The sequence below is a fragment of the Microcebus murinus genome, chromosome 14 (assembly GCF_040939455.1).
Source record: "Microcebus murinus isolate Inina chromosome 14, M.murinus_Inina_mat1.0, whole genome shotgun sequence".
NCBI classification, from domain to species: Eukaryota; Metazoa; Chordata; class Mammalia; order Primates; family Cheirogaleidae; genus Microcebus; species Microcebus murinus.
Genome location: NC_134117.1, coordinates 13,961,614 through 13,987,272, shown reverse-complemented (window position 1 = coordinate 13,987,272; position 25,659 = coordinate 13,961,614). Strand labels below are relative to the sequence as shown.

General features: G+C 33.9%; 1 protein-coding gene across 2 annotated transcripts in view; it reads left to right on the top strand.

Moving 5' to 3' along the window:
- The window catches only part of ATRNL1 (attractin like 1), a 615,535-nt gene that overhangs the window by 163,741 nt on the left and 426,135 nt on the right, over positions 1–25,659 (top strand). For both annotated transcript variants that reach the window (XM_012772753.2, XM_012772758.3), the window contains exons 14-18: positions 2,934–3,066; positions 9,945–10,126; positions 15,996–16,209; positions 17,865–18,053; positions 25,268–25,486. In XM_012772753.2, coding sequence (XP_012628207.1) covers positions 2,934–3,066; positions 9,945–10,126; positions 15,996–16,209; positions 17,865–18,053; positions 25,268–25,486 — 937 coding nt within the window. The remainder of the gene's footprint in view (positions 1–2,933; positions 3,067–9,944; positions 10,127–15,995; positions 16,210–17,864; positions 18,054–25,267; positions 25,487–25,659) is intronic.

Here is a 25,659-nt window from a genome sequence, read left to right as displayed (position 1 = left end):
ATTGAACCAGTCAAAATCAAATATATCAACAATGAGCCAAAAGAGGAATCTACTTGTTTTAATCAAGTAGCTTGTTTGTTGATTTATGATAACTGTGTTTCTGCTGTATCAGACATATCATCCATGCACAGCAGGAATTGTACATACTTCCCCCTCCTCAGCCAACAGATAGTCCAAAGCAATTATGTTCTCTAAAACAACTTTAGCAAGAGAACTTAAAGAATGGGCAACTATAGCCTTTGAAATAGATTCAGCTATAGTAACTGTTTGAGACAGATTTCTTTTTTAAATGTTAATTATTTTTTAAATTTTCAGAATACTATGAGGGTACAAACATTTCAGTTACTTATAACGCCTGAACCTTGCCCGCACCAGAGCTACAAGTGTGCCCTTCCCCCATACAATGCCCTCTGCATCCTTTTGATGTTATAACCTTATTTATATTTATGTCAAGCCAGGGAAGGAGTATTCCACCAAAAGATGCCTGTTTAGAGGTACTTACACCTGTTGACAAATTTCTCTTTATTTCATAGTATAAATTAAGAGGTGTAGACCAATATTCAGTCTCCAATTTGTTGTAGAGTGACAACAGTACTGTTAGAATCTGTAATCCACATTGTCCCCTTATTTTGCACTTATTGAGACGTGAAGTTGCTCACATATGTGGTTGGTTGTTAGATGCTGTACAGATAAAAATATATCCTAGAGGGACATAGCAGATGGTTCTCTACCTGTGATTTAGAGATCACCAGTAGAGAAGCACTAGTAATATTTGTTTAAGGTTCCATTGTTGAATCCTTGCATGATTGAAGGATTTCAACAATTAAGGGATCAGGGTTACAAATTTGTCTACAAACTATTGAATTATCTTTCTTTTGGTTTTCTTATTTAATTTCTGGCACAATTTAACTGCAAAACCCTCATCATAGGTTTTTTCTACTGTTAGATTTAAACAAGGAATCTGAATATGTAAATCTATAAACCTAACTGTATATAAAAGACCAGAGATTACACTTGGAATATCAGAGAAATTTATTATAAGGTGAACCAGAGAATCTCTAAGATCATGTAGGGATTTACTTTAACATGACATATCCAACATTCAGTTACATCCCCTGTGGAAGCTATCAATTATGAAATCATAATTATTGCATTTTCTTGCCATGTATAAACAGAAAAGAGACACAGGGAAAAGAGGAAAGGGAGCAAAGGTTTCATGATGACAAAGGAGAAAATAATGATCTGTGATCTTGGGGTAGCTTTTTACATCTATGATGTCATCTGCTTTTGAGGAGAAACCTCTTTGGTCAGTTTTACCTTGAGGTCTCCAATGAATGTGCAGTCCCTAGAGTCTGGAGGAGTCCTTTTAATTTGAGAGATGTGGATCCAAAGCTCAGGCTCAAGGTCCTGAAGTTTTGCTGCAGAGATGAACTTGGTGTGGTCCCATCCAACAGAATTCAAGGGTAGTCTTTCTCTGATGTTTTTTACAGAGACCCAATCTCCAGGTGCTAGATCATGAAAAGTCTGGTTGTCATCAGTTGGTGGGTCACAATGTACTTCTTTTACCCAGTGAAAATATACTTTGTCATATGCATTAAAGTCTTGCAGTATTGAATTTATAAGAGCAAGAGATACATGAGCTTCTATTTTAGGGGCATAGGCCTTACAGCAACTATTTTATAAGGGGTCTGTTTATGTTTTTCAGTGGGAGTGTATCTGATTGTCATTAATTGGTAGTACTTTTGACCAAGGCAATCCAGTCAGCTTTGCATAATGCCATTTTGTGTGTAAACCTTATTTAACTATTTTATAACTTGTCCATTGAAATGAGTATCTCTGCTGCTAGAGATTTCTCCAGGAATGCTCCAAAAGAGAGCATTCTCTTTCTCCCTCTCCCTCTTTCTCTCTCTAATTCTCTCTCTCTCTCATCCTCCCTCCCTTCCCTCCTCTCTCCTTTCCCCCAGTGATGCACTATCATTCCCAAAGGGGAGCATTTTCTAATAACCTTTTAGCAACTATTTTTGTGTCAGCCACCCTGCATTGGAAAGCTTCATACAACCAGAAAATATGCATTGATGTTAGTAATTGAATGAAATCCATCTGTAAGTGTTCAAATGATCTAGCACGTGCCAGAAATGTATCACCTGAGGTTTTCAATTGTCTTACCAGAATTATGGGTTTGACAAACCAATATTGATTATAAACTACTTTAGAAATTTTAGAATAGTCATTTCATCAACTTTTTCAATAATTTGTATCATTTTAACTACTCCATGATAAGTCACGGGCACAAAGATTTTAATAATGGAAGCTTTGAGGACTCAGGAGTGACCAGGTGGCCATCTAGGCTCTCCATAAGTCCATGCTTAATATTGGATTTACATACACTGAAATACCATTTTTTTTTTGTAAATTCAGGTACATATCACTGTTTACTAATTAGGTTATCACAAGTACTGTGACTTAGATAAATCTATGGAATTCATTGAAATTGCATATCTTAACTATTTCAGTACTGGTTAACTTAGCATGAAAATCTGCCAAAGCATTTCCTTGGTATTCAATTAACTCTTGTTCTGCTTGATGTTGAATTTTGTATGGACATGGTCTGATTAGTTGGCAGCCTGTGATTGGCTGAAGCTTAGTTGCTATGATTGGCTGAGATTTAGCTGTTACAATAATACACTTGTAAGTTCAGTTGCAGTTTGTTTACATACTAAGATAAGTTGTAGTTCACTACATGCAGAGGCAGTTTTAGGCCAAATTTAATTTAATTTAACAAACTAAATGAGAGGATTATAATTCAGTAGAATTGGATTTGGAGTTAGGAATTTGTATTTTAAATTTCACCAGGGGATTTAAACATACACTAAAGCTTAAGAATCATTGCAGTACAGAGGAAAAATAACATACTTTATCTTTTAATTTTCTAGTCTGTCAAAAACTACACCAAATGTCATGTGAGAAATGAACAGATTTGTAACAAACTTACCAGTTGTAAAAGCTGTTCACTAAACTTGAATTGCCAGTGGGACCAGAGACAACAAGAATGCCAGGCTTTACCAGGTAAAGATTTCAAAATTTGGTAACTGAGTTTTATAGTCTACAGATGGATACTGTTATACTACAGTGCATTTAATAAAAACATTATATTTTCTAAAGTTAAAGTAATAGTAAATATCAAACTATAATATTGTTGTAATAATAGCATTGTTTCTATAAGAAAAGTTTTATAATTATATATTTGCTTCCGATTATTTTAAGATATTTATGTTTACTTTTTCATTTAAAAAAATCTTAAAATTGTAGACAATAATAAGTCCTCAGACTTAATTTCCAGATTTATGAAATATCAACATTTTGTCATATTTGATTTGTTTTTAAGTGACCTTTATTGTTCAAATTCAGTGAATAATTTGTACTGTTTTTATTATAAATTATAGTATTTATTCATATATATATGTATATAAAATATTTTTTAATCAGCTTTTTTTGGCCTCATGGAAAAAAATAAAGAGACCAGCAAAAATAATCTAAATCCTTCCTTGATTCAGTGAAGTGAAAAAGAACATAATTTAACAAAACTTTTGCATGGTAAGGAAAAGTAGTGATTTGGTACTTTGGATTCAAGAAGATTGGGCAGACTGCTATATATTTGGCATCAAAATGAAAACCAGGGCATCCTAAATAATCTTATTAAATGAAATTACAGTTTACTAAGGGATTACTGTGTTCCAAACTCTGTGAGTTATTCATGGTACCCAATTTAATCCTTAGAATAGTAACCATCAAAGAACGGGAGTTCCCAATATCTTTTCAGGGAGTCCATGAAGTCAAGACTAATAATATTAAGATGTCATTTGCTTTTGTAATCCTCATTCTATTATGGGTTACCATGGAGTTTTCCAGAGGCTACCTGTTTTATGCTATTCCAGTAGTTTGAATGTAGAAGCTGATAGAGAATAGAGTTGTCATAAGCCTGATATTAAAGACATTTGCAAAAATGTAATACAATGCCACTCAACTTACTATTTTTTAAATTTGGAAACTATACTCTTTTAAAAAATAAAATATTCTATTTAAGTTGTAATGTTTCTCCATGAACATTTTATTACCAAAAATTTCAAACATGTAGAAAAATAGAAAGAATTGTAGAGAGGACATAATACCCACACCCTAAATTCTATAGTTAACATTTTGCTCTATCTACTTGTCCATCCCCTGTTCATTCATTAATCTATCTTATTTTTTTTATACCAGAGCCTAATTTGAACTGCCAGATGCTTTCCCTTGGGAAGGGAATTTGAGGTTACATCTCCTTTGGGCCTGTTTATATAGCATAAAGGGGAAAGACATCCCAGCTGCTGGAGGAGTGCACTTGTGGGGTTCTAAATTATTATTTCATGTGCTGTTGAATTTGGTTTGTTAAGATTTTGTTGAGAATTTTTGCCTCTATATTCATGAGGACTATTGGTCTGTAGTATTCTTTTTTTGTTGTGTCATTTCCTGGCTTTGGGATCAAGGTGATATTGGCTTTGTAGAATGAGTTGGGGAGGATACCATCCTTCTCAATGTTGTAGAATAATTTCTGTGGTGTAGGTATGAGTTCTTTGTAAATTTGGTGCAATGCAGGTGTGAACCCATCTGGTCTGGGACTTTATTTTTTGTTGGAAGATTTTTAATTGCTGCTTCAATTTCTGTTCTTGATATTGGTCTGTTCAGGAATTCTATTTCATCCTGATTGAGCCTAGGAAGGTTGTGTTTTTCTAAGTACTTGTCTACTTCCTCCATGTTTTGTAGTTTTGGGGCACATAGATTTTTATAGTATTTTAAAATTTTGTATTTCTGTGATGTCTGTAGTGACTTCTCCTTTTTCATTTCTAATTGAGTTTATTAGAGAGCTTTCCTTTCTAGTTCTTGTCAGTCTAGTAAGAGGGCTGTCAATTTTGTTTATCTTTTCAAAAAATAAACTTTTGGTCTTATTAATCTTCTGTATAGTTCTTTTGTTCTTGATTTCATTTAATTCTGCTCTGATCTTTTTATTCTGCTTAGTTTAGAATTGATTTTCTCTTCATTTTCTAGTTCTTTGAGACTGTTTATTAACTTGTTGATTTGTGAGCTTTCTGTCTTGTGGATGTGGGCATTTAATGCTATTAGTTTTCCTCTCAAGAATGCTTTTGCTGTATTCCACAGATTTTGATAACTTCTGTCCTATTATCATTTAGTTTGAAGAATTTTTTGATTTCCATCTGGATCTCCTCCTTGACCCAATAGTCACTCAGCAATAGATTGTTTAATTTCCATGACGTTGTGAAGTGGTGAGTGTTTATCTCTAATTTTATTCCACTGTGGTCTGAGAAGATACATAGTATAATCTCTATTTTTTTAAATTGTTGAGATATGATTTGTAGCATAGGATGTGATCAATTTTAAAGAAAATTCCATGAGCTGATGAGAAGAATGTATACTGGGGTTTATTTAGGTAGAATGTTCTGTAGATGTCTATAAGACCCATTTGTTCTAGAGCTCTGTTTAAGTCCATTTCTTTGCTTATTTTCTGCTTAGAGGATCTGTTGAGTTCAATCAGTAGTGTGTTGAAATTCTCAGCTTCTATGGCATTACTGTTTGTCATGTTATTTAGATCAAACAGGGTTTGCTTTACATATCTAGGTGCTTCTGTGTTGGGTACATCCAGGTGGGCTTTATCCTAGAGATGCAAGGATGGTTCAACTTACATAAATCTGTAAATTATATACACTACATAAATAAAAGCAAGAACAAAGACTATATAATTCTCTCAATAGGTGCAGAAAAAGCATTTGACAAAATCCAGTATATTTTTGTGATAAAAACTCTTAACAAAATAGACATAGATGGGTCATACCTTAAAGTTATTAAAGCCATATACGATAAATTCACAGATAATATCATACTGAATGTGGAAAAATTGAAAGCATTCTTGCTCATAACTGGAACCAGAAAAGGTTGCCCACTATCTCCACTTCTATTCAGTATAGTGCTAGAAGTCCCTGCAGAGCAATCAGACAAGAAAGGGGAATTAAGGGTGTCCAAATGGGGGCAAAAGAGGTCAAACTCTCACTGATTGCTGATGATATGATATTATACCTAGAAAATCCCAAGGATTCAACCAAGAGACTCCTGGATTTGATAAATGAATTCAGTAAAGTCTCAGGATACAAAATCAATCCACACAAATCAGTGGCATTCATATACCTAATAACAGTCAAGCTGAAAATCAATGACACAGCATCTTTCACAATATCATCAAAGAAAATTAAATATTTAGAAATATATTTAACAAAGGATGTGAGAGACCCATATAGGAAGAAGTACAAAACACTGAGAAAAGAAATTGTAAAAGATGTAAACAGATATAAACCCTATTATGCCCATGGATTGGCAGAATCAATGTTGTTAAAATGTCCATACTACCTAAAGTGATCTACAGAATTAATGCGATCCCTATCAAAATACCATCAGCATATTTTACAGATATAGAAAACCTAATTCTATGCTTCATATGGAACCAGATAAGACCTTGTATAGCCAAAGACATCTTAAGCAAAAAGAACAAATTGGGAGGTATCAGTGTACTAGACTTCAAGCTTTACTACAAGACTATAGTAACTAGAACAGCATCATATTGGCACAAGAATGGAGATATAGACCTTTGGAACAGGACTGAGAACCCAGATATAGAACCATCCTCATATTGTCATCTAATATTTGACAAAGAAAACAAAGTAAAGACTGGGGAAAGAATCACTACTCAATAAATGGTGCTGGGAAAACTGGATTACCACAGGCAGAAGATTGAAACAGGATGCCCACCTCTCACCTCTCACAAAAATCAACTGAAGATGTATAATAGACTTAAACCTAAGGTGTGAAACCTTAAGAATTCTAGAAGAAAATATTGGGAAAACTCTTATGGACATTGGCTTAGGGAAAGAATTTATGAAGAAGACCTCCAAAGCAATCAACACAGCAACAAAAATAAATAAATGGGAGTATATCAAATTAAAAAGCTTCTGCACAGCCAAAGAAACTATCATTAGAGCAACTAGACAATCTATTGAATGGGAAAAATATTTGCATGCTACACATCCAATAAAGGGCTGATAATAAGAATCTATAAGAAAATTAACAAGAAAAAATCAACCCCATCAAAAAGTGAGCAATGAGATACCATCTAACACCAGTGAGAATGGCTTGTATCAAGAAATCCCAAAACAACAAATGCTGGCAAGGATGTGGAGAGACAGGAACACTCCTACACTGCTGGTGGGACTGAAAATTAGTACAACCTCTGTGGAAAAGAATATGGAGACACCTCAAATAGCTAGATACAGAAATACCATTCGACCTAGCAATAGCATTGTTGGGCATCTACCTGAAAGAGCATAAGACATTCTACTATAAAGACATCTGCACCCGAATGTTTATGGCAGCACAATTCACTATTGCAAGATCATGGAAACAACCCAAGTGTCTGTCAATTCACGAGTGGATAACTAAAATTTGGTATATGCTCACAATGGAATACTATTCAATTCTAAGAAATGACACTGAATTAGCACCATTTATGGTATCCTGCATTAAGCTTAAACCCGTTATCCAAAGTGAGGTGACACAAGATCAAGAAAACGGGCTACACATCTACTCACCATCAAATTGGTACTGACTAATTAAAACTATGATGCTCAAATGGGGATAGTGCCCACTAGGGTTTGGGGGAGGGGGAGATACACATCTTAGGGTTGTGGTGAGCATAATCGGGGGGGAGAGGGAATATATCTAAACCTTCTAAGGGAAAGGCTAAGATATACAATGTAACCCAAAGGTCAAAAAAAGGGAAAAAAACAAACAAACTTTTATCGGGTGGTGGGCAAATGGGAGGGGGAAGGAGGGGAAGAATTTACACCTACAAAATAGGTGTGATAAGCACCACCTGAGAGTAGGACATGCTTGATGTTTTGGTAAGGTGGGGGTGGCATGGGGAGGAATGGCAGGGGCAATATATGTAACCCTAACAATATTTGTACCCCCATAATATGAAAAAATAAAAAATTAAAAAAAAAGTGAGCCAAGGATATGAACCGAAACTTTTCAAAAGAAGACAGAATGGCCAGCAAACATATAAAGAAGTGCCCAACATATTTAATCATTAGGTAAATGCAAATCAAAACCACAATGATATATCTGTAACTCCAGTGAGAATGGCCTTTATCAAAAAGTTCCCAAAATAACAAATGCTGACAGGGAAGTGAAGACATAAGGATACTCTTAGACTGCTGGTGGGACTGCAAATTAGTACAACCCTTATGGAAAGTAATTTGGAGATATCTCAAAGAACTAAAAATAGAGCTACCAGTTGATTTAGCAATCCTACTACTAGGCATCTACCCAAAAGAAAAAAAAAACATTCTATAATAAAGACATCTTAACTCAAATGTGTATGGCAGTACAATTCACAATTGCTAAGATGTGGAAACAACCCAAGTGCCCATCAATATATGAGTGGATTAATAAAATGCAGTATATGTGTACCATGGAATACTACTCTGCCATAAAAAACAATGGTGAAATAGCACCTCTTGTATTAGATCTGGAGCTTATCTTTAAAAGTGAAGTATCTCAAGAATGGAAAAACAAACACCACATATTCTTGCCATTAAATTGGTGCTAACTGATCAACACTGAGGTGCTCATATGGAATTAATATTCACTGGGTGCTTGTTAGGTGGGAGGGGGTCATGGGGGCACGTAAACTCACAACTAAAGGGTATGACACACACTATGGGGGGAAGGACACACTTGTAGCTCTGGCTTGGACGATGCGTAGTCATTATATGTAACCAAAATGTTTGTGCTCCCACAACATTCTGAAATTGAAAAAAATTTTTTTTAAATTATTATTTTAAAGAATAAATATTTTTTAAAATTATTAGTTTTAATTTTAATATGGTCCAAATCAATAGATATAACACACACAAAGAGTAGTTCTGTGGGGCCCTCAATAATTTTTAAGTGTTAAAGACCAAAAACTTGAGAACTACTGCTTTAGAACAATTTTATAAGGATTGCAGTAATGCATTTAAGACCTTTCATAAAGAAGAGGCATTAATATATTTGATGTGATATAGAGACTAAATGTATTCTAAGTTTATAGATCAATGTGTTAATGAAACATTGTATCATTAATTAGTACACATTAGAGCTTAATTAATATATTTATAAACCTGTATTTTAGAAAATAGGCAGTGTTTAAAGTTTAATTTGGACTCTGTGGATAAACTGCTCTTACTAAATAGTATGTTTAACCTCTAGAAAGGCACCTGAGTAGTTGTGTAAAAATAAACATTACAAAGGTAAGATTATAGCTTCTTTACTGATCATAAGTGAAATGAGACTTCTTTACCTATGCTTACAATTAAAAATCAAACAACCCAACTGATACCAAAACAATATACCTGAACTATGGAAATTACATTTGGAGGTTAGTTATTTTAAAGGAATAATTTTGAAATTGCTTTTGTTATGTACTGGTTGTTTTTCTATTAAAGTGGCATTGTCTTTTGTAAACTAGACCTTGAGACATGAATATAATAATGGTTTTACTTATTGAGATTCCATATGCCAATATAGTTGACTATACAGAAAACCTAGTAGTCAACACATTTTAACAGATGTCTTAGAGCCATAGCTCATATTTAATAAGTAAGGAAAATTAGGATCTTTTGTTTTCATTCTCCACCAAACTGTTGACAAATTTTGTTTAGAATACTATATTTAAATATTTAAATAGTTTTATTTTTAGAAATAATTTAAATATGGAAGTTATATTTAGAATTCTGAAATAATTAAAAAGTACATTTGGTTTTTTGTAATCTAACAATGGATATAATTTTTTTTTTTGCTAGCTCACCTTTGTGGAGAAGGATGGAATCATATTGGGGATGCTTGTCTTAGAATCAATTCCAGTAGAGAAAGCTATGACAACGCAAAACTTTATTGCTACAATCTTAGTGGAAATCTTGCTTCACTAACAACCTCAAAAGAAGTAGAATTTGTTCTGGATGAGATACAGAAGTATACACAACAGGTAACGTCTATACTTATTAATATTATGGAAATATGCTATGATAATCTCTTAATTCTTAGGAATGATTCATTCTTTCTGTTTTTTTTTTATTATATTACTCTTACTAATCTTGGAAATAAAAGTGGAACTGATTTTGCAAGTAAATTGGCAGAGGAACTCATTCTGTATGTGTACTTGATAATAAAGTTTTATACATTACTATGTTGTGTTTTTCCCAGTAAATTACAGCATTACTTTACCATGAAGTCATCTCATATGAATAAATACTCTAAGAAATGTGTATATACCCCTAACCTAACCCTAACCCTAACCCTTTGGTTCTTTGATGTAGGCATTTATTGCTATAAGCTTGCCTCTTAATACTGCATTTTCTGTGTCCCTTAGGTTTTAGTATGTTGTGTTTCTATTTTCATTTGTTTCATGGAACTTTAAAATTTTATTCTTAATTTCTTCTTTCACCCATTGCTACTTTAGGAATATGTTGTTTCATTTTCATGTATTTGTATCATTTTGAATGTTTCTTTAGTTTTTAATGTCTAGTTTATTCCATTGTGGTCAGATAAGATACTTAGGATCATTACTATTTTTGATAGTTTTTTGAGACTTGTTTTGTCTCCTAACATATCAAACATTTTGGAAAATGTTTTTTTGGGCTGATATCAAGAATGTTTATTTTGTAGCTGTTGGTTGAAATGTTCTGTAAGTGCCTATTAGGTCCATTTCTTCTAAAGTTTAGTTGAAGTCCAGTGTTTCTGTGTTAATTTGCTTTCTAGATGTTTTGCCCAATGCTGAGAGTGTGGTGCTGAAACACCCACCTATTATTGTATTGGGGTTTATCTCTCCCTTTCTACTAATATTTGCTTTACACATCTGGGTGCTCCAGTGTTAGGTGCATATATATTTACAATTGTTATATTCTATTATTGAATTATTCTTTTATTTTTATATAATGTCCTTCATTGTCTCTTTTTAGAATTTTTTTTTTTTTTGAGATAAGGTCTCCCTCTGTTACCCAGGTAGAGTGCAATGGCATCATCATAGCTAACTGCAGCCTCTAACTCCTGAGCTCAAGCGATTCTCCTGCTTCAGCCTCCTGAGTAGCTGGAACTACAGGCACATGCCACCATGTCTGGCTAATTTTTTATTTAAAAAATTTTTTGTATAGATGGGGTATTTCCATGTTGCCTAGGCTGGTTTCAAATTCCTGGCACATACCCAGTCTACTGGCCTGGGGAAATATCAGTTGCTTGGAGGCTCTAGGGCCTTTCCTGCTTAGGGGAGGCTATGTAGTGGTTTGGCTGGTTCAATAGCAGGCTCACCCTCAGTAGGACTACCAGACTGTTCCTCCAGCTGGATTATGGTGACAGGGATTGGTTTCCTGCTATGTAGGACCAGAGTCACAGCCAATCCTGGACCCAGGCTCTGTGCAGTTGCAGTTGTGGCATTAGCCACTCATCATGGCTTGATGGAATGAAGATGGAGCAGAGAGTGCTGGACAGGTGTAGTGGCTACTGGCCCTCATAGAAGGGAGCATTCCAAAGGTGGGTCTGGGCACAGATGATGCCATGCTAGACCAGCTTGGATCATAGGGTGTGGGTGGAATGTGGGAAGTGAACTCTTTGTGCTTCTAATTCAGGGTCATCCAGGGCAATGCAGCTGTGTGAATTCCTGAAAGCTCTCCAAACTGGGCTCAGGGCTTGCGAGGACTGTGGGATTCTCCTGTAGGAAGGACTGTAGATGTTTGTGGTGGCAATGGAGGCTGGTGGTGATCTTCTGCTTACTTTTGCCCCACAACAGAAAGTCCCTCTTAACTGTAGACAGATTAGATCCATGTGGGAGTCATTGGGCTGCAGAGGTCTGATGCCTCCATTCTTCTTTCTTGGACTTCCAGTCACCTTAGGAGAATTTCCAAACCCCTACTGCAATCTAATGTTCTCCCTTTGACACTCCCCTTAAATCTTAGTTATTTATTTGTTGCCTTGGTCCTTTCTTGTGGAAGGGATGAGTGCCAGGCATCTCTAGTCAGCCATATTGCTGGCATCACTCCTAAAATTTTGGTATGGACATTCAGTTCATTGTCATTTCCAACCCTAATTTTTGTGATGTAATGTATTAGTGTGTATATTTCTCATGAGTATCAATAATGGATAATTCTAATTTCTAATTCCAGTTTTTGTCTGTAGAGCCAAATCCCTCTCCCCCATTAGTAAAATTGATGAATAAATTATATTCTCTGGCTTTTATGAATATTTGAATAATTTGAAGTGGTTATTCCAATATGGCACTTGTTGGCCTTATAACAGATTTCTTCTATGCTTGGGATTAATTGACAGGGTAAAGAAAAATACTATAATTAAATTTGTATGAAAAATTGATATATAAAACAATTTTTTTGTGAACTGTAGGTCTTTTTCTGTGAAGGATAGAACAGTATTTATTAATTTAGTACACATATATTGAGCACGTACATGTATATGTGAATACATATATATTGAGCAAGGCAATCTACTGGTTATGAGAATTACAAAGATCAAAAGAGGATCACTGTTCTCAAAGAGATTAGTGGAAGGAAAGACAAACACAATTATACTGAAGTGTGGTAATTGCAATGACAGATACTCACAGAGTGGAATATATGGATAGAAAATGGGTATCTAACCAGTAATGTGGACTTAAGGAATGTTTCCTAGAGGGATGCCTTAGCTATATTTTCATGGACTTGGAGTTGGCCAGCACATGAAGATATTTGTAAGGAGGCTAGAGAAATGCTCACATTGTTTTCTTTAACCTGTCTGTATGAGAGCTACCAGCTTCATGGCTAGAGCAGGTGTCCTCAAATTATGGCCCGTGGGCCACTTGCGGGTGTTTTTGCCATTTATTTTCTTACATCAAAATAAGATATGTGCGGTGTGCATAGGAATTTGTTCATAGTTTTTTTAAAACTATAGTCCAGCTCTCCAGTGGTCTGAGGGACAGTGAACTGGTCCACTGTTTAAAAAGTTTGAGGACCCCTGGGCTAGAGGATAAGATATCTGTGATGACATGTAGGAGAGACCTATTACTTTTATAATGTTTTAGAGAAATGTCACAAGGTATATGTATAAGATTTTATTTTTAGTGTGTGGAATATACAACATCAAATAAGATCTGCTTATATTATTGTGATGCCAGAAGCTTTATTTCTTTAACTACAAAAAATGAGAAATAATTACCAATGAACATGTGAAAGTTAGTTCTACTGAATAGCTATCACTTATGAAGAGCTTATTATTGGCAGATCCAAATTCTCTGAGTTTTATAAGTACTAGTGTTTGGCATTAGAGTTCTCTTGCTTTCTTCCTTGTTTAAAACCTACTATTTTTAATTCTTACAGTATAAACTTGAAATGTACTTTTTCAGATATTGCCTCTTTCAAGATTCTTTGTATTGCTCATTCCCTCTTGCATATTATTATTAATATAAATAATGATTGGACTAACAATTATTTTAGATGTGTTAAGAACTTAGACTTGATAGTTTGCTTACTAGCATGCCCTATAAATGAAGAATGTTTTGTTTTATCAGAAAGCTAAGCTTTAGCAAGATTTCAAAGGTGGAAACTTCTGCAAGGTGACATTCCATTAAGCATATCTTTATATAAAATGAATTATATCCTGAGTCACTGCAGTTGTATAAACTTAAGATAACCCTTCTTGGGCAAATAAAAATCGACAAATTCATGCACTTTAAAGAGATATCTTGGGTCAAATGATCATTTACTTATCGGAATGGCTAATGAAATGTTACAATGATTTATGGAGTGCTGTAGTAAATTTTCATAATGTAGTAATTTATCTTTCATAAGATAATGAACTGCCTGTCCAGGTCATTTACTGAGTAATAGTTACTTTAAGTGTTTTATCAGCAGCTTCATTTTTCTGTTTTTCTCCTCTTCCTCTCAGATTCTTATCATGATGAATTAGGGAGTAATATTTCATTTTAAATGACTTGTCTTTACTATAGATAGTTCCAGAATAGAGCAGAATTGCTGTAATGTGAAACACAGTTGTTACTCTGAAATGCCTATGTTGTACTGATTCCTGCTGTTATTATCAAGACCTATAAAATGTTATAGCTTTGTTGTTATAAAAATATTTTTCAGAATAATATATGTAACATATGATGGTCACAATTTTAAGCAGCATGTGTATTTTTATAATTAGAAACATTATTAAGCACCATCTCTGTTTCAGGCTTTCTTCTGGTTGGTGGAAAATAACCATCTTTAGTTCAATAAACTTTGTTTAGCAAAATTTATTGATTGCTTGCTATGTGTACAGTACTCAATGAAAATTCATAAGATATTTTAATTTATTCAAGAAATATTTGTTGAGTGCTTACTGTGTGATGTTCATTGTATTTATACACTTTAGAAATTTCTATGTGTATGGCTATCTTTTTTAAGCTCTGTAGGACCATTTGTACAATATTATTAGAGTAAATACTAGATGTAAATATCTTATTTCCATGTTGTAAAAGACTAAGATGGAGAAATAATTTTCTCTACCTTGGCAGTCCATAATATAAAAGAAAGAATGATGTGCAGTTTTTAAAATCATTTTTATTATAATATTAGTAGCTTAGCATCTTAGAAAATATATTATCACATATATTAAAATACAGGTGTTTGTAATCTAATATAATTTTGTAAAGATATTAACTTAGATCAAGAACATATTACTGTTTTTTGATGTCATCAGATAACATTATTTAAAGTTGACTAATGATTAAAATAAGGTATATCAATATGGAATAGATTTTGATTTCAAGCTAATTTGAAAACATTAATGAGAACATTAAGAATAGTTATGTGCCATTTGTCAACCTCTGTTAGTTAAATTTTAGGCACAAGAGTCAGATTTTATTAGTTTTCTTGATCTATTTATTATTGAAATTATATGACATTAACTTTTCTAAAATTCCAAAGAAGTCCAAATGTAGCAGAAGTATGAACTAGAAGAGAGGCAGTTGTTATTCTCTCAGTGCTTTTGCAGTCTTGTTATGAAGTCTTCACTCAGACTCTATATATTGTTGGTTGATTTTTTTTTTTGAGACAGAGTCTCACTTTATTGCCTAGGCTAGAGTGAGTGCCGTGGTGTCAGCCTATCTCACAGCAACCTCAATCTCCTGGGCTCAAGCAATTCTACTGCCTCAGCTTCCCGAGTAGCTGGGACTACAGGCCTGCGCCACCATGCCTGGCTAATTTTTTCTCTATATATTAGTTGGCCAATTAATTTCTTTCTGTTTATAGTAGAGACGGGGTCTTCACTCTTGCTCAGGCTGGTTTTGAACTCCTGACCTTTAGCAATCCGCCCACCTCGGCCTCCCAGAGTGCTAGGATTACACGCGTGAGCCACTGCGCCCGGCCTGTTGGTTGATTTTGTTTTATATTTTCACACAATGCAGACAATGGCAATTTATCTTTAGATTTTTAACCTGATAACTGATTAGACTGACAGTAGTAATAAGTAATAGTAGCACCAGCAGCAATAGCAATATGTTAAGTTTTTTAGTGATCTTGCCTCATAAAGTAGGTATTTATATCCCAATTCTCAAAGAGGAAACTGAGATTCACAAAGGCTAAACAAATAACCCCAATCATGTAGCTAAAGACTAAACCTTTGTTTTAAAAATAGTGCTCTAGTCTACATCATTCTCTAAAACATGTTATAATTGGTAATTATCCTTGATACTAAATGTCATTAGAAAGTTAGTTTTGTGTATTTTCAAATGTAACTTTTAATGATAATGTACTATTTGCTAAGGAATATGATATGAAATACTTTTATATCTAACTTTCTTTAAATGCCCCTTTTCCTCTTGTTTACAGAAAGTATCACCGTGGGTAGGCTTGCGCAAGATTAATATATCCTATTGGGGATGGGAAGACATGTCTCCTTTTACAAACACAACCCTACAGTGGCTTCCTGGTGAACCAAATGATTCTGGCTTCTGTGCATATTTAGAAAAGGCTACAGTGGCAGGCTTAAAAGCTAATCCTTGTACATCTATGGCAAATGGGCTTATCTGTGAAAAACCTGTTGGTAAGTAGTCTAGAAAATTAGCATTTCTTTAAAAATATGTTTCCAACCCTCTTCTCACTACCTCTTTCTAGGGTATAGTCTAATATTTATGTAAATTTTATTTTTATCCATACTCCCCATTTACTATTAGTGATCTCAGCATTAACTTGTAAAAATAGCACACTTTTGTTGTTTTACACAATCTTTATTTCTTAGTTGAAATGGTGAGATTATGAACATATGATTGTAGTTACAGGATAGCAACAATTTTCTTAATTCGCTAATGACTTTTACTTTTATCATAATAGTGTTTGAGAGAAAGATTTGTCTTTAAGATTAATTATTGAAGCTGATTTTAATTTTTTAGATCTATTATTTGAGTTGTTACATAAAAAGAAACATTTCTGCTACATCTTTTGAAATGGATTTTTGTTAGGTGAGAAAGGAATATTGAATTATTTTTCTATGAGCATTATATCTTTTAAAGTACTATTAGGCTCTGATTTTATTGTGGTAAACATAACATAAAATTTACCATGTTAGGTGTATAGTTCAGTGGCATTAAGTACATTCACACTGTTGTACAGCCATCACCACCATCTATCTCTAGAGCTTTCTTCATTTTGCAAAATTAAAACTGTACATATTAAACAATAACACCTCATTCCCTTTCCCCCAGTTCCTGGCAACTATCATTCATCTTTCCATTTCTATGAATATGACTACTCTATGTACCTTACATAGTAGAATAATATAGTATATGTCCTTTTGTGACTGGCTTATTTCCATAGTGTAAGGTATTCAAGGTTTATCCATGTTGTAGTATGTGTCAAAATTTCCTTCTTCTTTAAGGCTGAATAATATTCCATTGTATGTTTTTGTCATATTTTATCTATTTATGCATCAGTGGACACTTGGGTTGCTTCTGTCTTTTGGCTGCTATGAATGTGGGTATAACAAATATTTATTCAAATTCATGCTTTCATTTATTTGGGATACATAGCCAGAAGTGGAATTGCTAAATCATATAGTAATTCTGGCGTTTAATTTTTTGAGAAATCACCGTACTGTTTTCCTCAGAGGCACTACCATTTTACATTACTACCAGCCATGCACAAAGGTTCCAATGTCTCCACATCCTTTTCAACATTGATTGCCTTTTATTTTTAAATAATAGTCATCCTAATGGGTGTGATAAATATTGTATTTCATATAAATATTTTATGGTAAGTTGTATTGCATTGTTTGTTTATATCAGAGACATGTTCATGCATAGGACTTTTACTTTGATAATATGTGGAAGATTTGTGGAAAAAAATTGTGTCTGGGAAAGTAAACAATGCTAGTGAACATAGTATTCGGCTAATGGATAGAAAAACCAGGTCACAGATTATATTACTATTGATAATTTTTAAAATCATACAACTTTATACACTTTGTAACAAATTAAAATTTCAAGGGGCTTTAAAATTTTCAAATTTAATAACTTTGAAATGTTATGAAATTTAAAATAAAGATGACATGTATGACATGTCATCTTTATTTTCATTTACCTCAACATGTTGATGCCACACTTGGCTTAATTGAAACACTCCCTGAACAGCAAAGCAAACACATACACTTGCATTAAAATGAAGTTAACGAATGAAATAATAATATTTGTTGATTTATTCCAGTTAGTCCAAATCAAAATGCAAGGCCATGCAAAAAGCCATGCTCTCTAAGGACATCATGTTCCAACTGTACAAGCAACGGCATGGAGTGTATGTGGTGCAGCAGTACGAAACGATGTGTTGACTCTAATGCTTATATAATCTCTTTTCCATATGGACAGTGTCTAGAGTGGCAAACTGCCACCTGCTCTCGTAAGTATTTATCTAGAGTGACTTTTCATTTAACAGTGACATAAATCACTTTTCTGTAATGGAAAAAGGAATTAAACATTTGAGGAAGTTTCTAAAAGTGAAAAACAATATTGCTATAGCCAGTTTTAAAACCCATAAGTACTATAAACCTCTGTTTTATATTATATCATCATTTTGAATTCCACTAAGAATCTTGCCCTAAATATTAACAAATTGCCAAATTTGTGCTCTCCTTTCCCCTGAATGCTGAGCATATGTGCAGGCAGCAGAAAACTTCATGATAGTGTTCACTTCAAAGATCACATATTGCTTTTCTGGGTCTCTTTAGTGTCTTTTAATCTAGTACAGTTCCCATATCTTTTTCTTGTATGACTTTGATATTTTTAAAGAATCTATACCAGTTGTTCTGCAGGTATCTCCATTTGGATTTATCTGTTTCCTCCTGATTAGATTCAAGTAATCATTTTTTGGCAAGAATATCTTATTGTTGATATATCTGCTCTAAGTGTAGGATGCAGTCTTGGCATCACCTGGAGAGTCATGTCAGCAGGGTTGTACTGGACTTGCCATAGGTTGCATTTGAGGAGAAAGAGCTTGTCCCTTGCTGGTCTCATGTTTTGTAAGTACTGTAGGATGAGGATGAACCTAAATCTTTGATATTGCGTACTGTGTGGTGGTGAGTATCCTTGCTTGCAAAGACAACTTGCTTCAGAATGTAGCTGCCAAGGGAATTGCATAATGCTACTGATACCACTTTGTGGCTGTGTAGGAAGTTGAGACCATTTGAAATTCCTTCTGCTTGGGAGAAGGAAAAGGTACTGTTCTCAGCTAGCTTCTCATGAGCAGAGAATATGGCTTATCTTTCCACATTCCATTCTCTGACACTGAGGCTTGTCAAAAATACACCTTTTCATTAGAGACCTGAATTAATTGGCCCATTTATATTTGGAAAAAGAAAGTACAATGTCATTTACTCTTGCTGCTTCCATCACCTGCTTCTAAATGTTGAGTGCATTCATTCATGTCTCCCTCATTGGGGGCTATCTCTCTTGTGATTGATCCAGAATGTCTGGCTTTTTTTTTTTTTTTTTGGAATAACATGCTTTTCAGAGGCTCAAAAGTTACTATTCCACCACCACAGTTAGCTGTAGAATCACCTGAGATAAAGTTGGTGTCCAAGTCTATGTATACCTAGGATTCCTTGATTTGAATAAAATGAATTATCTGTTAACTTTTTTAAGTCCAAACAGAAACAGGTAAAATGTGATGTTTTGTTCTCCTTAAATTCCTCCCTTCTCAATACCTGAGCATCTAGGAAGTTCACCAGTGACCAGAAGTCCTTAGTTTTTTATTTTTATTTTTCTCCCAATACTGTAACCTGTAACAAGCAGGTTTTGAAATGAGTAAGTCTGATTTACATGTCAGTGTGTTTGTGCCAGGCCCCAAAGGAACTGCAGTTACAATTCAGTCAAAGGAGACAAAATAGCAATCATTTAGAGTCCAGCATCTATTAAAGTCCTGCATGTATTGTGGTTGAAAGGTGTTCAATCGGATAGGGGAAAGGACAGTTTCAATCTCTTAAGGAAATTCTCTCTTGGGGATCTTTATCCCAATTCTAATTCCTTTACTAATAATACTCCTAAGATTTCCACTATTATTATCTCTCCTCTTACCCCATCTTTGCAACTTTTTTGGGTTCATTCTAATTTTTTTATCTTTTACATCAGTCAGGCTTCCCTCTATTTCATTCTCTCCAGGAAGCAACCACTTGGAGCTTTCCTAGTTCGGTCCATAATACGGCTTGCTGCTGTAACTTTCCTAAGTATCTTCAGGACTTTGTTGTTGTTGTTGTTGTTGTTGTTTTAGGATATACAGAAGCAAAAATTGATTTCTCTGAGAAAGAAAAAGAGGGAGTGAAAGGGAGAGAGAGAGAGAGTGAGTGGCCACAGCATATGAAGGGAGGTCTTCAGGACTTCCTTATTAGACCGTTGGCTTTCTTGCAGTCCCTCTATAGAAGCAGCCCCTGGCAACATGACTCTGACATAGTACAAATAACTATTCCAACAGCAAAGTGTGTTATCTGCCCATCTACTCTTCCTTCCTTCCTTCTCTTTAGCTTTCTTTTTTTTCCTCTGAGAGGCAAGCTGTTCCAGTTAGCAACCAGTAACTTTATAATTCTGAGATCCCTACTGGTGGCGAATCTATTTTTTTTGAGGCCTATAAGTGTCCTACTTGCTACTGGAATCCAGTGATCCTGTTGCTATTTGTCCAGTTGCTATTTGTCCTCCTTGCTCAGATGAGTGGCCTCCCCATTTAGAGGTAACCAGTTTCTTAAGGCAATGCAGGTGGAGATTCACTGGCTTTTCCAGGCATTTCATCATTCCTAGGGAGGATGTCTTCCTCCCCTAGTGATCCAGTCAAACACATATTTGGTCCATAGTGGGCACCACTGTTGTTTAAAGAGCTGAGACAATGTAACTAGAAGTTCCAGGTTTAGCTATTGTGTGCATTTGTTCCTCTAGGCTCTTGGCAACGAGTGGAGATGTAGGCCTGGCATGGGTATGGCTGGATATATCACAGATTGAGATTCTTGTTGCTGTCCCTTTTTAGGGATAAGGAATGGGGGTGTACCTGACCAAGTGTGTTACAGTGAGTGGTTGCAGGCATAAAGTAGCCTTGTTAGCATAGCAAACATTTTGTAACTATGAGCCAGCTGCCAAGGCGAATTGATTAGCAGAGGTAGAGACTTGTGTGGAGTTGAGACAATGCTCAGCTTCTCCTGCCTCAATAGTCATGTTTGTTATTCAGTGAAAAAACCCAGACACAAAAGGTTACATACGGTTTTGCTCCATTTAGATAAAGTTTGAAAATAGGCAAAACTACACTATATTGTTTAGGAATGCATATTTAGGTGGTAATGCTACAGAGTTAAGCAGAAAGTTATTCTCATAAATGTCAGAAAGTGAATACTGGTGGGAAGTTTAGGGGTACTGGTTAGGAAACAGTACAAGGTGGGGCAATGCTTCACTTCTCAGCTATATGTAAGTCAGAGTGTTAATTTACAATAATTTATTAATCTCATATTTTTCTTTATGTAATTCTCTGTATATGTGTTATATTTCACAATAAAAAGGCTAAAAAGTAGTAAAAAAGAGGTTTCTGAAAGTCTCCAAGCCCTTATACTCTTAAGAACTTTCTAAAAATTATTTACAATTAAATCTAAGTTATCTTCTCTGCTCATAAATCTTTCTTATATCTAATTTCTTCCTTCTCATTTGGGTTTTTTTGTGGTAAAATTCATAAAGCATAAAATTTACCATCTTAATCATTGGAGAATAATCTTTAGTAATTATTTCCAAATGAATTTGTGGCTTGTAAACTTTTGAGTCTTTGAATGTCTAAAAGTTTACTTTTCATTTTCACTTGAATGAATGGCTGAGTATGGACTTCTAAATAATTTTTTCTTTGGAAGAACTTTAGCCTTCATTGTTGTGGATGAGAATTCTAATGCCAATCTAATTTTCATTCCTTTGTGGAACATTTTTCTTTCCCTTACTTTGGGAGCTTTTAAGACTTTTTTCTTTATTGTTGACATTCTAAAATTTTACAATTTGTTTTAAATTCAGTTTTCAGTTATCGACATGGATTTTTCAAATGAAAAGTGTTTTAGATTTTTTCATTGCAGAAAAGAATTCTCACTGGCTCTTTCAATCTGAAGAGTAGTTTGTTTCTTTACCTGCTAAAAATGTTCTTGAATGTCTTACAAAATATGCTTTCTTCTCTTTACTCTTTTTTTAAAGATTTTTAAAATCTTAAAATGATTGCAGGAACTTCTAGATATATATCAGTATCTCTTAACTACACTTGCACTTTCCTTATTGTTATGTGCTAATATTCAGATACTTTCCCTTTTTATGATCCTTTAATTGGGGCTTTTTATTTATTTGAAGTGAATTTTTTGAGAACAGTGTAATTACACTATAAAAGTTGTAACTGAATTTGTTGAGAAGATAATTGAAACATATATAGCTATTTAAATGCAGGTATGAATGCATTTTTACCACTGAGAAATAAAGTAATTATAACTAAATACCACTGGTGGGTTTGTCAGTGAAGCATGCATACGCCAGCTCTTTAGTTCTGCTTTGTGTGTCTCTTGTTTTTGATCTTTTGCTTCTTTTGTTTTATTGATTGTTGTAGAGGCTTTACTGTCTAATTCTATAATTTTCCCTTGGGCAGATAGTCTACTTTGCTATTTTTTCTTTTCCATAGGTCATTTCTTTTTCTGTTCTATCTGTTGTCATACTTGCCTCTCCTGTGGCTATATGTAGATCATTTGTGTTGATGATGTCCAACACTCCTATAACAGTTATTGTAGTTCCACAGCTTTTTTATTATATGCCCTGTGCATCATTGTGGGGAAGAAGGGCAAAGTACATTGTCTCAAGAAGACCTTGTTATTTTTGGAAGTAGTAGGTACCACCTGACAGTGATCCACTATTTGTGAAAAACAAACTCCTTCTCCATTATGTTTAATTTTTTTCCATGTTTTTAATCAGCAAACATTTATTGAGTAGTGAAGAAATGCCAGGAAATAAAATAGGGACTAGGGGTGAAGATAACATTCTTGCTCAAATCTAAATGTTAAAAGTAGCTAAGTGTTAATCTTTTAAAGGTGTCAGCTTCTTGGCAAAGGTTTTGCTATGCTGTTGCCTTTAACTTTATATCTTTTTTGAATTAATTATATGTAATAGATTTACATTGCCAGTTGCTATAACATGTGTCTAGTTACTCATTTAACATTTGGCAGTTGTAAGTCTTTAAAAACATTTTATAGTTTTATTGATTACTAAAAGACATTTTATAATTATCAATAAAACTTTGTATTAGAAAAGGCCTAAGTTTTATGTTGCTTTCTGAACGTTGTCTCAATGATCATTTGAGGTTTACTGGTAAATAGAAATTAAGGGAATCTTTTCTTTGGAAATGAGAAACAAATATAGATTTGCAATATTCTCCAATATTTCCCAGTTATAATGTTATATTAATGTTTAAAATTCACAAATTACAGAGAAGAAATATATTTTAAGACAATTTTGCCTAATGGTTTCCAAGAAAGCTTTGTTAATAACTGGCATTATTAATAATTGATAGAATTTAAGTAGTTAGATATCCTATTTGTGAAAATGAATTCCAAGGGCATTATTTAAAGCAATAATAGAAGATTTAGTTCTTAATATATAAAAGTTCAAATGAAAATGCAGTTGATATGATAAAAATGGAAAAATAAACTTGAGGATATGGTATCTCACAAATCTACATTTCTTTCATTATTTTATATACTCAATGTAAGCACTGTTCTTTTCTTGGCAATGAAGGAAGCCAATAATTTTAAAAATTGGATGACTGTTTCTTAAAGATTATTTTTTAAATTTGTATACATTTCAAAAACTATATTGAATATTCTATAACTTGATCTTTCTAAAAGCCAAAAATAGATAAAATAAAATAAAAAGATTTATTATAATTACCCATATAATTATTATAATTACCCATAGACATGGTCTCTATGCCATTTATAACTTTAGTAACAATAGTACAGCCTATATAAGCTTTCCTGTAATATAGTTTTCTATAAGAAAAAGAAGAAAAATTAGAATCTATCAGTTTTTGAGTCACTATTAAAAACTAAAGAATGAATTTTCTGTTAATATTTTAGCAATGGATGTTGCTTTCTACTCTTGAGCAAAAACAAAACCACCATTACCTTATTACCTTATTTAATAGTGGCCTCATATAGTTTTGAAGACAATTGGATTAATCTAGTTAAAAATACTGTGGTTAACTACAATCATAGATAGATGAGAAATACTTCAAACCAAGAAAACTAAGGAGGGGTATGGTAATGTAGGACATTTTCAGTTATCTAAGCATCTTTTAAATGAAGTGTTCCAAGATAGGATCCTTTAAAAAAAAGAAAAAAAAATAAATGAAGTGTTATTTACCACTGTGTACTGTTAAAAATGTAAATTTCCAAAGGAAGATTAGTCATGTCAATGAATTATTTATGCCATTCTTGTTTGCAGTATTCTGAGGAACATTTCTGTTTCCAATAGTATGAAAACACTGAGTGGTAGCTAAGTTATTAACACCACACAATGAAATTGAGTCTGCCAGAAATATACCATTTTTTACCTTTGTTTTTTTTAAATCATGTGACTAGAAGACATCCTCCATGGTGCTTTGCATGTCTGTATCGTCTATGAATAAACAATTTCCAAGACAAAGTGTGCCATTCGTAGCAAAACATCAGTAAAAGTAATTATGTAAAGTCTTAGCCCAATGTAGGATGATCTGATTGTGAATTAAAAATTTAAAACATCATATAGCAATGGCTATGGATATGATGTCTGGCTGTAATATTATAATATCTGTTCATTCTTGGCTGACATTACAGTATTCATAGACTTTGTTGAGTTTCATAGGTTATAGCTCAATCAAAAAAAAAGAAAGAGAAAAAAGGAAAGGAAAAAGGGTTCAATTTCAGCAAGTGAGTCTTGGAGCAATATTTTAAAGCCCTGAAAATGGGCTGCTAGTGTCTGCCTGAAGCAGAGTAGCAAGTTTTCATGTTCCTACTCAGCTTGGTTCTTTGGATGAAATTGAGTTTTCTCCTCACATAATAGCCACATCCTAGTATCTTAGACCCTTGGGAAGCACATTGTCAAGGACAGGCAGTCCAAATGCAGCCCAGCAATCTCAGAGAATGGGCAGGTATCACTTACACTGGATGTCCATGTGCAGAGCACAGAGTTTTTGATTGATGGCCCTTACTAGGCACAAAAAGAATGGCTAATATAGCTCTGCATCACAAACTATCATAAAGGTGGTCTGTAGGTTCTTAGATAAACTCCCCAAAAGTACTAGCAAAATTCTCAGGAGTCTTTAAGTGCTAACTTCATTTTTCCTCATGTCATGGTTACCACACCTTTTTTCACTGCTAAGTCAGTTCATTTATCTTCTCTTTGTTCATGATGTATGTTTGATTTGTTTTAAGTTAACTGCTGTCTCTTAGGTATTAATTGCAAAAATGTTTACATTAACTATAGATGACCTTTTACTACCTTTTTCATGATCATATTTATTTTTCCATTAGCCTACAATTCTGATTGGATATAAGATCATGTAACATATTTGTTAAATGTTCCTTTATGCAGCTCAAAATTGTTCTGGATTGAGAACCTGTGGACAGTGTTTAGAGCAGCCTGGATGTGGTTGGTGCAATGATCCTAGTAATACTGGAAGAGGACACTGTATTGAAGGATCTTCACGGGGACCAATGAAGCTTGTTGGAATGCACAACAACGAAATGGTTCTTGACACTAATCTTTGCCCCAAAGAAAAGAACTATGAGTGGTCCTTTATCCAGTGTCCAGGTAATAAAAATGTGATGAAAACAATTTCAGTTTCTGCTTGAGTGAACCAAGAATGATTTTTCTTTTATTATAATAAAGATTTAGAAAAGAAAAATAATGAAAATGAGATTCACATTTCAAAGATAAAAAATATTCTTCTCAAGACTGTATCCATTTCTGTTGTATAGGTGGTA